The sequence below is a fragment of the Emys orbicularis genome, chromosome 4 (genome assembly GCF_028017835.1).
Source record: "Emys orbicularis isolate rEmyOrb1 chromosome 4, rEmyOrb1.hap1, whole genome shotgun sequence".
Lineage (NCBI taxonomy): Eukaryota > Metazoa > Chordata > Testudines > Emydidae > Emys > Emys orbicularis.
In genome coordinates, this window is record NC_088686.1 from 62,841,679 (window position 1) to 62,855,739 (window position 14,061).

The following is a 14,061-nucleotide window of genomic DNA, read 5'->3' on the forward strand; positions in this document are numbered from 1 at the left end:
TATGGATACTATTTTTTTCCCTTTAGCATAGAGATACCCATATGGGGCTCTCTCTGTATGTCTGAAGAGACTATTCTACTTCCCAGAGCAATTCCACAGTTGAACTCTCTGCTATCCACTCTACCCCACTCTTGTTCCAGATGGCTTCTTCATTCCTACCTCACTCTTCTCTTTTGCCCTCTGCAAGATGCGCTCCTCAATGGTGCCTTTACAGATCAACCGGTACACAGTGACCTGTTTCGTCTGACCCAGTCTGTGTGCCCGGTCCATGGCCTGCTGGTCCACTGTTGGATTCCAGTCACTGTCGTAGAAAATTACCTGCATAGGAACATCAGAGAAGCACAGATAGGGTTAAAATGACTAGAACACTTTGCATTTAGATGTATGTATTGAGAAAAGAAAAGAACCTGCCACTGTGGGGACTTTATTCTGCTGTATTTGCTAACGGCAGACTGAAGTCTCTCAAAGCCTTCCATGGTACAGGATTGTAAAATCCTTTGCACTGCACTTCAGGTGCTTCCAAACTGCTGATTACCATTAGTGTTTGGAATCCTATGGAACAACTGAGGAAGTCCTATCTACCTTGACATATTTTGCTTGGATGAACAGAATTCTAAAGTTTATTACAATGCAAAAAATAAGAGTTGCCTGACACCATCTATATTATAAAACCCATTTTTAGAGGCTGTATGATTTGCTTGCAAAAATTCATTCTAAGTGAGCAGTTCATGTAAAGGGTTTCTGTACAAGAACAATGTCTTCTCTCAAATCAGAAAAAAAAAATATTTTGGTGCTCCTATCACAAACATCAACTGACATCTTAAATTTATATTCCATTTTTATCCCAAAATACTTTACATACATATACCATACAAAACAGAAATTAAAAAAAACATTAAGATTGAAAAGTGAAGCACTCCAAATGTTAAGGAAACCAAGAACTAAGGTGGCTTATGCAAGACTGCAGAAGCTCTCCTATTTTTCTTCAGATAAAAAAGTATCAGGTGGTTGGTTTTTCAACCCTACTGCTACAACAGCTTTTCAGTTTAAGACACTTCCATATGAAATTGATTCTTCTTTTAGAATCCTTACTGCTTCATAAATGGTCTGTTGAGGTGTCTATCTTTCATGGACTTGTCTTGTTCTTATCCAATTACCTCATTAATGCTGACACATACAAGAAGAGTCCTGGCTGTTTTCTGAATTTATACTGGAATCCTTTTCTGCATGGAGGGTTTCAGTTCTCCCTTGCTGTAATCAGGAATCTGATGCAGGCTGAGTGCTAGGATCACCTATTTCACCATGGTATTGAAGAATTTGTGGGCAAATGGGAGCCAGCTTCAGATTTCTCCTAACTGGAAAACTCCCAATCTCATGGGGCAAAGTATCCAAGGAGGATTCTGACTTCATGAAGGAGTTGCCTGAGGGTTTTCTTTAATATAATTGTTGGTTGATGGGGCCTCACATGTGACCCTTATCTTGTAGGGGCAGTGCCCGCCCTCTGACCCATTAGTATTACCATCCAACTGCACTGGCGGGGAGAGAGGGCTGTCGGAAGAGTTCTTGCACAGGAACAGGAAGACCAGAAATGCTGACCAAGCAAGTCACTGCAGGTATGGAAGTGGAAGGTTTGCTTCCCCATATATCTACTACAAGAGAGGAGCTTCAAAAGAATTTTCCCTTGTAGGAGAAAGGTTTGTCTTGCTTGCCAGTCTTCTTGTTTTTCTTTGCAAAGTGCATGTACTGCTGTTGGTCTTCTGATGCTGACTTGAGAGCCATGCTGAATCTGGGAGCAATGGTTTCTTCCTGAATGTCAGGTTTGGGGGCTGACGCGAGTCGTATGGCTTTCTGTTGTTGAAGAGTTTGGCCCCTTTGTAGAGGCCAAAGATGTTACAGGGATGCAACATATTTAAGGTTATGCAGAGCCCCATAAATATGGGGTACCTAAGAGTACAAGAGACATTTTGTGCTCTAGGAGAGGGGCTCCCCTGCACTGTGCACTTTCTGCTTTACCATCCTCTTGCACCGGCTAGTTGCCGAGTTCCCTAGATAGAGAAAACAACTCTGTGCTGTGGGGGAAGGTGGTGAGAGAAAACAAAGAATAATCTAAAGAGGGGGGGGAAAAAGTACTAGAAGAATTTCACCAGGCTTTTGATTTAAAATAGTGGAGAGAGCCGGAGCTCCTGAGCAGTCTGTCTCTTAGGTGGGAGCAGAAACATCTGGCACAAAGTTGCCTATCAAGGTTTTCCCAGAACACTAGCAGTAGCTACCATCATCCCATTAGCACAACAGATTTGACCAACATGTAAAGGGTAAATGGATTTGTACATTTAGAGGACGAGTAAAGATGACTATTCAGAGCAAGTATTTTATATATCAAAATATAGTTGCCCTAATTCAAATTCAGAAGACAGTATCTTCAATAAATCCAAAAGAAAAGCAGATTAAATGGACTCAATAAAAACAGGCAAGAACTCCTTGTTTTCAAGTCATGTGAAGCTCTTTGTGCTTCTGTTGATATACAGCCTCTTCTTTGGCCTTTGAAATATGCAACTTTGGAATCTCCCAAATAAATCCTTAGTGTAACAGAATAAAGTTGCAGAAAATCTAGGTCAATCATTCTTAATTTCACAGTGCAAGCCCTTTCATGTTTTAGAAGAACACTATAACCATAGCAAGAGAGTAGTCTATCAGCAAAGATACGATTTGGTCATGGAGGTCATGGATTCTATGACTTTAACAGACCTCCGTGACTTCTTTGCTTCAGACTCAGCTCCAGCCCCAGGCGGCAGTGGGGCTTGGACTGTCAGCCCCCGGTGGCGGTGGGGCTCGGGCTGTCAGTGCCCCAGCCCCCCTTGGGCTTCGGCCTCCTCCCCCACCATACCCTGATTTTGTACATTTTTACCATCACTGTTCCACGAATTTTGCTTAATTTTACCATGACAAAAAAAGTATCCATATCTACCTATAAATCTCAAAATTCCAGTTCAAAATACCCCAAATTAAGAACTATATTGGTTATACCAAACAATGTGAAAGTGTCTGACATCTATCCATCTTTGTTTGTACAGGTAACCCTGTGGGTGCTTGCTTTGTTCTCATTTCTTTAAGAGGCTGCAAATGGGGACAGACTGGTTGAAAAAGGGAGAGGGTATGGAGATTTTAGGCTCAGAAGCCTGCTGCGTTTCTGAGACCAAGAGCCAGTCTCACTTGCTGTCAAATCTAAGCATACACAAACTAAAAAGATTACAAGCATTGGAATAGATCAATGATTCATATGGTCTGGTATCCTGTCTCAGTAGTTAATGACAGATGCTTCAACAGAAGACACCTCTCCCCTGCAATTCACCTATACAATTGTGCAATATTATACCATGGGTAAGTGGAAGGAGAAATGTTTTCCTGATCTTGGCTGGTGGCGATCTAATCTTCTGAAGCATTAGGGTAGGAAATCTTTGTAGTTCTTACCCTCAGTAATTTATAATTGTGCTCTTATTCATATTTTTTTAAAGCGTCACCTTTTTTTGGAAACTTAAGATCCTGTAGCAGCAAATTCCATTGGTTAATTAAAATATAGTTCCTTTCATCCATTTTAAATGTAATGCCTTTAATTTAATAGATTTCAATTCCATGCATTATTTACTAAAGTTAGTCTCAAACAGATACTTAACAGACATTCTAAAACTTAAGTTTATCAGACTGAAAGAATAAACAAAAGAAAAACACCAAAACAAGTTTTTAATGTATTTCACTGAAAAAATGCTGTACAGCCAGGCAAGTCCCAACTGTTGCTTGGAAGGCTCCAAATGTGCTCACTATGTTAATTAACGTGTCTGCTGTGCTTATTTCTTTGTTTACTTATTGCACATTCTTTTTTTATCCTATTAACCTCAGCTGGGTGATGGATTATGGCAAGATTCTCAGTTATAGTGGCTATTTGACACGTGAAATATCTTTCTGTACATACACTTGGTGGGAAAAAGCCCCAGCAATAATTCCATTTTCTTTGATTTATCATGCAAGTTGTATAGCACCTTTTAGAAGATACTCAGTCTATGCCCCCTTGAATGCCAACATTATGTCTCTTCTTTTCTACTTCTCTTTTAGCAGTGCATGCTTTTTGAACTAATTTTTATAATCTCAGAAAAAAAGCCACTGAAACTCAACAACTGCCAATTTTCAAGTCCTAAAAGGTGAATTAAAGTGATCCAACAGCAGTTCATACACAGCCATCTGATATGGTGTAGACATGAAATGGAAAGTTGATCCATTATTCTTAAATTGTATTGCCAGAGTCGTACTAATCTACTGACAGATTCAACAAGTACTACAGCCTGGCTTATTGGCTGCTCTGCCCATTCTCTGACTTCACAAATGCTTTCAAAATGGACAGTGCTGTAATAATTTTGCTGAGGTAGGTTACCATATTCTTTTACTACTGAAGCTTAAGTTTAAATTGTCCAGCGGTAAAGTACAATCCATTGTGAAAATGTATTACAGGTCTGTCGCATCTTACGCGCATTTAACATGCGCAATTTCAACTTTACGCGGTCGGCAAAGGCAAAAACAAAAACAAAACAAAAAAAAGAGAAAAACAACAGATTTAATACTATACCTGTAGTGCGGGTGATTTCGCCCGCCATTGAACTCAATGGGGTTTTGGCTATATGCGGTTTTCTCTTTATGCGCTAACCGCGGAACGGAACCCCCGCGTAAGATGAGACAGACCTGTATCTACTATTTGTAAGCTCCCAGTGTCATTCAGTTACATTCCAGGTTCACCCATAAAGCAGACATTAAAAACTCTTAGGGGTAGGGTTGTCTCCAAGATCTCACAGAGCCTGCTGTAGGTCTGCAATTGTCTACAAACTGTTCCTTTATTTCCTCATACATGCCACAAACTGCAGTAATGTTTCCCAGATATGAGTGGAATCAATAAGATAATGCAGTTTCTTGATAAGAATGGTGGTATTTAAAAAAAACATGGCTGAGACAGCTCAGAGTTTCACACAGACAAGGCTATCAGTTTTGCTACAGAATAGAGAAAAAGAAAGGTAGGGAAAGCTTGAGAGAAAAGGATGTTTGGGATATGTGAGGCAGGATAAAACAAGAGAACAGTTACAACTGAAATTAACCAAAATACCAGCAAGCTAACTAACCTTCTACAGACATAGGTCTTGAGATCTGGTGTTACTATACTAAGCTATCCACCTACCGTATCTGCAGCTGTGAGGTTAATGCCCAATCCTCCAGCTCTTGTGCTTAACAGGAACACAAAGATATCATTCCTGCAGACAGGAAGAGAAGAAAAAAAAATCTGCTTAGTTTATGTCATCATTACGAACATTACACTATATAATGAGCTAGAAAAGAAACCCCCAGGAGGTTTTTACAGGTATTTAGGCACCTAACTCCCATTGGATGGTTTGAGAAAAAGGGGTGAGTGGAGAGGGAGAGAAAGAAAGGGAGTTAAAATACAGTTCAGTGATGCTTAAAGACACCTGTGACTGCAGCTATTCATACAACGGAATGTTCTTTTAAAAACATAGTGGAGGCTTCTTATACTTGATTACAACATAGGACGTGTTCATCTGGTCCATGTTACTCATTCACCCTCTGAAGTCATGATTCCTGATCTGTAGTTTCACAAACATTTTCATAGAGCCACCTGTAAATCTAAGATTAGGATGTCAAGTGGCGAAATGAACAGAAGCTGATGAACTCAAAAGATCCTGTCTAACTATAAATATCTTACTGGTAAAGAATAAAGGAAGAGGAACTCAGAAAATATTACATAGATAAAAAATTGTTCCTAAACTGAATGTTTTCTTCGAGGTCCCAACAATTTTATTTTATTTTTTAATAAAAGGAACAATCTGATTTTCCAGCTGTCTTGGCTTATACTTATACTGTCTTGGCAGCATGATAGAAAAAGGCAAGATCTAGTCGCCTGAGCATAAGTCTAGGATCTAAGAACTCCTGAATTCTGGCCCTAGCTGTGACATTGATTTTGAGCGACAAACTACAGTCTGTTTTCTTCATTTTCCTTATCTGTAAAATGCAGATAACATTACTTATCTATTTCGCAAGAATGTCGTGAGGCTACAGTAGTGAATTATTGTAAAATATTTTGAAGCTGAATGACTATTTATGTGATATCAATAATAGGATGATGCATGAAATCTGCAGTTTTGAAAGGTCCAAGTATCCTTTTCTGGAAATGTCAGAGGGAAGGGAGAGAGGGAGGATTTTACTATAGACCTTATGAATGTATCGTAGTTCTATAGTTGTGTGTTAACAGTGTCCTGCCAGGACATCCTGCAGAACAGCCTTTAGTCTCAGTCAGACTTTTTCCTGTACTTATTCCTCACAAATAAATACTGCACAAGGGGAATTTAAATAGCTTTTTATAGGAATTCTTGTTTAGACTGGCTGACCTTTATATCAAAGGAATTTCTAGCTGAAATGATTATTTTTCTTGATAGATGTTCTATTAATTAATAAAAATAATTTGCTGAACTTCTTATAGGAAGAAGTGTTAAAATTCTAGAGAGGAGATCATAACCAGTTGGAAACCTGTTTTGACTGCTGGAATCAATTAAATATTAGGTAGTGTATTTTCATCTCACTTTTCTTGAAGGTTTGTACACGTTTGCCCTTTTCAATATTCCTGCTCAGGGAGGCTTACCTAATAGTCTCTACATAGCACACAATCCCTCCAAGTCCTTCTGCCTCAAAGACACTGATGTTTGGTTTTATTTTCAAAACCAAAGAGTTCACATGTAGATCCCGCTCCACCTTCAAAACTGCAATTCCACTCTGACAAGGCCAGCACAAAGACCATCCTGTACTCTAGAACCTGTATTTTTATCCCTTGGCAGATGGAAACCAACAGTATTTTATAAATCCTATTGCTGTGAAAGGATAGTGATTTTGTTCTCAGTGGTTAACAATTCATTCACAAGGGTTGTTTTACCAATAAACATCACATCATCTCAGACTGTGGACTATTTGTCACAGCAACATCTTAGCAAGTTACATCCCATGACTACATGAGGGAACTTGAGTTAGTAAATATAAATACAGATAGTGGGTATAATATGCATTGATGGAGATTAAGTTGTGCAACAATATGTAACCCTGTAATAAGGTGAGACAGACTCCATATCCCTTCTTTTCGTGCTAGTGTAACCTAAGAGGGCTGGTTTAGAAACTTTGCTTCATTACAATGGACTGGCCCTACATAACTCAGTTCCTATAGCTTAACATCAAAATTGGTAAGTAGAGCCCTACTGCCTAAGAGAACATATAGTTTATTTCTTTTGCCCTTCTATGAAACATACTGCACTTAAGAGACTGAGGCCTATTTCGAAAGCTCAAAATCACATCTGTGATTTCAATTTAACTCTCAGAATGTCACTCCACAGAACATATAGTACACCACATACCACCATTTCATTCCCACTGGGATTCTCTATAGACAAGGCCATATTCAAGACAAGTAAGGACAGATTTTCTGGTACTGTAGAGTTGCTTTGTGCTACTGTATTTCACAGAAGCTTAGTTTCAGCCCTGTGGCGCTCCTAAGCGCCACAGGATTAGAAATCCTGGTTAACCAAATGCCATGTATTTGAAGGCGTCACATGTTCAGTGAGACTTTCAATTAATCAGGGTTAACTTGAAATTAAAAACAAACAAACAAAAAGAGACAAAAATAAAAAGCATGGAACTTCCATGATGTTAGCTAAACTTCACTGGTCAGTCAGACTGATTTCCATTACATCTCATCCCTTTCCCTCCATACATACATTTTCTATTTAGTATGTAAGCCTTTTGAGACGGTGACTTAGTTTACTTAACATTTCTCAAATGCTTAATCCATTGCTTTTATAAATAGATTACCTGTTCTGAAAGTCAGCTACCATGTCCCTTCTCTCAGAGATCTTCGAAGAACCATCCAATCTCATGTAGGTATGTTTCCTGTAAACCATGTATTCCTGCAAAGCATGCAAAAAAAAAAAAAAAATTGAGTCAGTGTCATGAAGTCATTTAATCCGGACTCCTCAAACAGAAGACACCAATAGTGGAAGTAATACCAATGAAAAGATTTTAAAAAATAATTCAGAATATGACTGGTACAGGGACACTATCAACTTTAAAAAAATCTTACTTATGTTAGAGACCCCTTAACAGTATTAAAACTGAAGTTTAAAAATCCAATTTACTTTTTGCCATTTGTACCATTTGTTTATTTTCTGCATTTCGCTTAAGTTGGGCAATGACAAATGAAGTTAGCGTAACTTTTGTTCATTACCATTTCATTTTCAGGATCGCATTGGTTTGGTTACGGACACTGCCTAAGCATATCTGTTTATTTAGGAAAAAAAGTTTCCAATGCATTCTTTTTTTAAAGAGAAAAGGATCATGAATACGGTCTGGTCTTATGGTTTGGTAAAAGCTTGTTATTACTAAATCTAATTTTTGGACCAAATTTTGAGCTGACAGTATCTCTTTAAATGACCCCGCTCTCATTAGACCAACAAGATATCCTCCATGTTATGCATAAAACCTGCTGGTTCTGAACCAGTTGAGTGGTGTCTTGAAAAACAAAGATTGACTTCAGATACCCCCCAACATCTAATGGTTAGATATTAACTCACTTTCCAGTTACTGCCTATTATCTGCCTCCTAGATAAGTATCTGAGAAAGTTGTGTTCTCCCAGCTCTCTCAGTATTTACCCCTCCCGCACATACACAATCTGCTAAACAGCTTTTGAAACTAACTAGCATACAGCAACAGCCTTCCATTTATCCATTACCTCCTACTGTTCACAGTGGGGCTCCCTTCCCTCACCATCCTGATTGTAGCAACTTCTTTAAATATCTTGAACATTTTGCTTGTATCTTTGGAACTCACCCTAGCCCTACATGTGTCTTGGTTGCCATTCATGGTGCAACTCCTCTACCAAAACAAGCACTTTATCCAGCCCACCAAGCTGTGTTCACTGGCCCCCACTCGTCACTTTAGGAAATTCATTCCATTCCCACTGTACTGTCTCATCTCTCAGTGCAATATTAGGGTTTTCATTTGTTGGTTTGTTTTTTCCTTATGACATTCAGATTTCTCTTGTTTAGCCCTGGTGAAGACACCTCTGCCCTTTATCCATTTCTCTCTAATCAATGCCTGGTAAAACCTCACTTTTTGCTAGATGATTGTCAAACAGCTTTATGAAAAGCAAGGTGAACACCCACCTTCTGACTGGAAAATCTGGTATCTAAACTTCTTTTCTAGTGTTAACTTCTGGACCAATCTGAGACTAATATGCTGTGCCTTGATCTGTGTAGATCTCAGAGGCAGTTTAGCTTTGTTGCTAGGAAACTGAGTTTAAGCCATGCCCCCTCACTTTCTCACTAGAAAAGCATTTCCAGAGCTACAGAAACATTTAGATGAATTAATTAATAATGAAAAAAAAATCACTTTCAAACACTGGTCCCACCTCCACTCTCAGTTGTGTAGATATGCCGTAGTTGTAGTGCTGTCTAAGGGTACGTCTATACCCAGCCGCTAGTTCGGCGGCTGGCAATCGAACTTCTGGGTTCGACTTATCGCGTCTTGTCTGGACGCGATAAGTCGAACCCGGAAGTGCTCGCCGTCGACTGCGGTACTCCAGCTAGATGAGAGGAGTACAGCGGAGTCGACGGGGGAGCCTGCCTGCCGCGTGTGGACCGAGGTAAGATCGAACTAAGGTACTTTGAACTTCAGCTACGTTATTCACGTAGCTGAAGTTGCGTACCTTAGTTCGATTTGGGGGGTTAGTGTAGACCAAGCCTAAGTGTACTAGGAAGTATACTCCCTTGAAGCTGGCACTTGACCCTTCGAACCACCAGCTTCCCTACATTAACATGAACCCCATACTCCCTGAGCTATACAATGTAATTGCTCTCTCCATCCTGAGACTTGCATTAGACATGAGTATTTGAAGGTCCAGTATCTAAAACTGGGAGCGCCTTTCAGTATGACCTGGTCTATGCTTGAAGTGTGCATCAAGAGGAGGAGACATTGCCTCTGCATCACATCAGATGAGGAGTTTCAGATCCCTAGCAGGAGTTTCTGTAGGTCTCTTGGAGCCTTGTCCATGGCACAATATCTATGCAAGAGATGTCCAGGCTCAGAATTTGAAGGCAAAGTGGTATCATTAACAGCAGATTGCTGTTATTCTTTTTGCAAAGGTCTAGATTTTGGGTAATCTATCTCATTATGCAGACGCTTTGACCACAGCAATATGTATTGCCTCTCCCAGATGGGGAGATTTTATTAAATGGATGGTGTGAGTTCCTCAGATTTACTGTAAATTTGTGCACTTAGATCATCTCCAAAGATTGATCTGTTGCTTTGCAACAAGCTGTTCTGGATGATGACCTTTTTAAAATGCTGTCCACAAAAGGGATATAGTTGTGTCCCCTGGGATACCAGTCTCACTAGTTTGATTACACTGGTCTACAATTTTTGAGAAGTCGTCTGCTTCAGAGATAAAATGTGCTATTTATTATGTATTTTGATGTGCTGAATTCAAATATGACAATTAAAACAACTGATTGGCTACTGTTTCTAAGATATTTAAGTTTTGACATTTTATGTCTATGTATATTGTGTAGATAGTAGAGTTTTAATCATAAATTGTAAACCTAGGTCTTTTCATGTGTTTATGGTTGCTTTACATGATAATATTTCACCTGTCCTGTTTATGTAACACTTTAAAAATCATCAAAAGGGTTATATAAATAAAATTTATTATGAAACAAAAGGCAAAAAACTATTCTGTACATAGTTTAGTCCTATTCAGTGTCTACTCGGCGCTTCTTGGCTTGTCTCTTGTATTCATTAAATGGAGCATCTCTTGTCACTGTCCAGCAATAGTCTGCAAGCATTGATGGGCTCCATTTGCCCTGATAGCGTTTCTCCATTGTTGCAATGTCCTGGTGAAATCGCTCGCCCTGCTCGTCGCTCACTGCTCCGCAGTTCGGTGGAAAAAAATCTAGATGAGAGTGCAAAAAATGTATCTTTAGTGACATGTTGCAACCAAGGCTTTTGTATGCCTTGAGGAGGTTTTCCACCAACAACCTGTAGTTGTCTGCCTTGTTGTTTCCGAGAAAATTTATTGCCACTAACTGGAAGGCTTTCCATGCCGTCTTTTCCTTGCCAAGCAGTGCATGGTCAAATGCATCATCTCGAAGAAGTTCACGAATCTGAGGACCAACAAAGACACCTTCCTTTATCTTAGCTTCACTTAACCTTGGAAATTTTCCACGGAGGTACTTGAAAGCTGCTTGTGTTTTGTCAATGGCCTTGACAAAGTTCTTCATCAGACCCAGCTTGATGTGTAAGGGTGGTAACAAAATCTTCCTTGATTCAACAAGTGATGGATGCTGAACACTTTTCCTCCCAGGCTCCAATGACTGTCGGAGTGGCCAATCTTTCTTGATGTAGTGGGAATCTCTTGCACGACTATCCCATTCGCAGAGAAAACAGCAGTACTTTGTGTATCCAGTCTGCAGACCAAGCAAGAGAGCAACAACCTTCAAATCGCCACAAAGCTGCCACTGATGTTGGTCATAGTTTATGCACCTCAAAAGTGGTTTCATATTGTCATAGGTTTCCTTCATATGGACTGCATGACCAACTGGAATTGATGGCAAAACATTGCCATTATGCAGTAAAACAGCTTTAAGACTCGTCTTCGATGAATCAATGAACAGTCTCCACTCATCTGGATCGTGAACGATGTTGAGGGCTGCCATCACACCATCGATGTTGTTGCAGGCTACAAGATCACCTTCCATGAAGAAGAATGGGACAAGATCCTTTTGACGGTCACGGAACATGGAAACCCTAACATCACCTGCCAGGAGATTCCACTGCTGTAGTCTGGAGCCCAACAGCTCTGCCTTACTCTTGGGTAGTTCCAAATCCCTGACAAGGTCATTCAGTTCACCTTGTGTTATGAGGTGTGGTTCAGAGGAGGAGGATGGGAGAAAATGTGGGTCCTGTGACATTGATGGTTCAGGACCAGAAGTTTCATCCTCTCCCTCGTCTGACTCAAGTGAGAATGATTCTGGTGCATCAGGAACCGGCAGTCCTTCTCCGTGGGGTACTGGGTGTATAGCTGATGGAATGTTTGGATAATGCACAGTCCACTTTTTCTTCTTTGACACACCTTTCCCAACTGGAGGCACCATGCAGAAGTAACAATTGCTGGTATGATCTGTTGGCTCTCTCCAAATCATTGGCACTGCAAAAGGCATAGATTTCCTTTTCCTGTTCAACCACTGGCGAAGATTTGTTGCACAAGTGTTGCAGCATATGTGTGGGGCCCACCTCTTGTCCTGATCTCCAATTTTGCAGCCAAAATAAAGGTGATAGGCTTTCTTAACCATAGTGGTTATACTGCGCTTTTGTGATGCAAAAGTCACTTCACCACAAACATAGCAGAAGTTATCTGCACTGTTCACACAAGTACGAGGCATCTCTGCTCACTTTGGCTAAACAGAAATGTGTCCTTTTGCAAAATCAAACACTGACAAATAAGAGAGCACGACACCGTATGATTTCTAGAGCCGATATAGGGCAATTTGTTCAGCAGAGTGATGTAAGCTTCGTTATGATTGCATCATCCATGACTTCTAGGAATAACATGATGCAATTCATATTGTGTATGACGCAATACCAGCTTCAGATTGCATCATTCATTGTTTTGCCTAAAAAGCAAGTACTGTCCAAACCCAGTCATAGATTTATTCATAGATCCAGTCAAAGATGTATTTTAGTCATTTCTGGTTTAAATTGAGATCCCTTCCCTTTATAACTCACTTATCCTCCACCATTCCCAAGTCAAGGGTCGTATATACTGACCCAATAGCATATCTTGAAAACTAGAGCCAATCAACAATTTTAAGCATCATTTTCGTTCTCAGTGACCCAGAATTAGTGAAGTTTGACTACATTTATTTCAGAAGCATTTTGGCTGTAGAGCAGTGTTATCAATATCTTCATGAAGTCACTGGGGGTGGAAAATATACTAATGGTGTAGGCCTGGCTTGACATAAGTAATTGGACATGGGTGAGGCCTCATTTCTTTGGAGACAGGATTAGGGAGTTAAATGGATCAGCAGACTGGAAACTGAATGTGGGAAATTTTTGCAAGGTGTACCCCAAAGTGGATCTCTGAATTGGGTGGAGATAACATCAGTACTGGTTTGCAGCTCTCAGATGCCTCATCAAAAATCTCTCTTGGTTGGCAGGTGAGGTTGAGTAGCTGTGGTTGAAGTGGAAGTGCAAGGTCTCTTGACCATTCCATTTTCTGACATTTGCAAAGTGGCTCATAAAAGCCCTGGTGAAAGGAAGGTTGCGGTAAGGACCTCCGTTTGTAGAGCTGTTTATGGCATTTTCTCTTCGGGGCCAGTGTATATATATTCAGGGAGCTGAAGGCTTCTCTGGAGTCTTTCAACGAGTGCAAAGACTCATCTGTCTTCTTGTTGAAAAGATTAAAGGGCAAGTCTTCAACAGTGTTTTGGACTTCCCTGGGAAACTCCGAAGAGTGCAACCATGATTCCCATCACATCACAATGGCAGTTGCCCTAGATTTGATGCCGTATCTGCTGCATTGGCTGCATCAACCACAGCTTGTAATGAGGTCTGGCTACTAGTTTGCCCTTATCAGTAGGGGCTTGACATTGGGTCCTATCTTCCTAAGGTAACTTGTCCCTAAAGTCCAGGAACTTAAGAGTAATTTGAGAAATCATATTTGGCAAGAAGGGCCTGATAGTTTGAGATGCTAAACTGAAGGCTGGTATATGTATACACCTTCCTCCTTATGTGCCAGAGTGGCCCTTGTATGTTGTTGTTTGTATCTTTCTATGGCTGCCTGGATCACCAGTAAAGGGCAGGGTGGGTAAACAAGAACTCCGCTCCCTTAGCTGGGACAAAAGTATCGCTTTTCTGTACTCTTCGGGATAGGGTCAAAGATACCCAGCATGTGCCAGACAGACCTTGCCAGTTCTAAT

At 40.3% G+C, this 14,061-nt stretch overlaps 1 protein-coding gene across 1 annotated transcript in view; it reads right to left on the reverse strand.

Annotated features, from left to right (window-relative positions):
• INO80 (INO80 complex ATPase subunit) overlaps positions 1-14,061 on the reverse strand; it is a 135,120-nt gene that overhangs the window by 6,537 nt on the left and 114,522 nt on the right. Inside the window, exons 28-30 of the mRNA XM_065403615.1 lie at positions 7,903-7,997; positions 5,216-5,288; positions 160-318 (exon numbers count right to left, since the gene is read on the reverse strand). Coding sequence (XP_065259687.1) covers positions 160-318; positions 5,216-5,288; positions 7,903-7,997 — 327 coding nt within the window. The remainder of the gene's footprint in view (positions 1-159; positions 319-5,215; positions 5,289-7,902; positions 7,998-14,061) is intronic.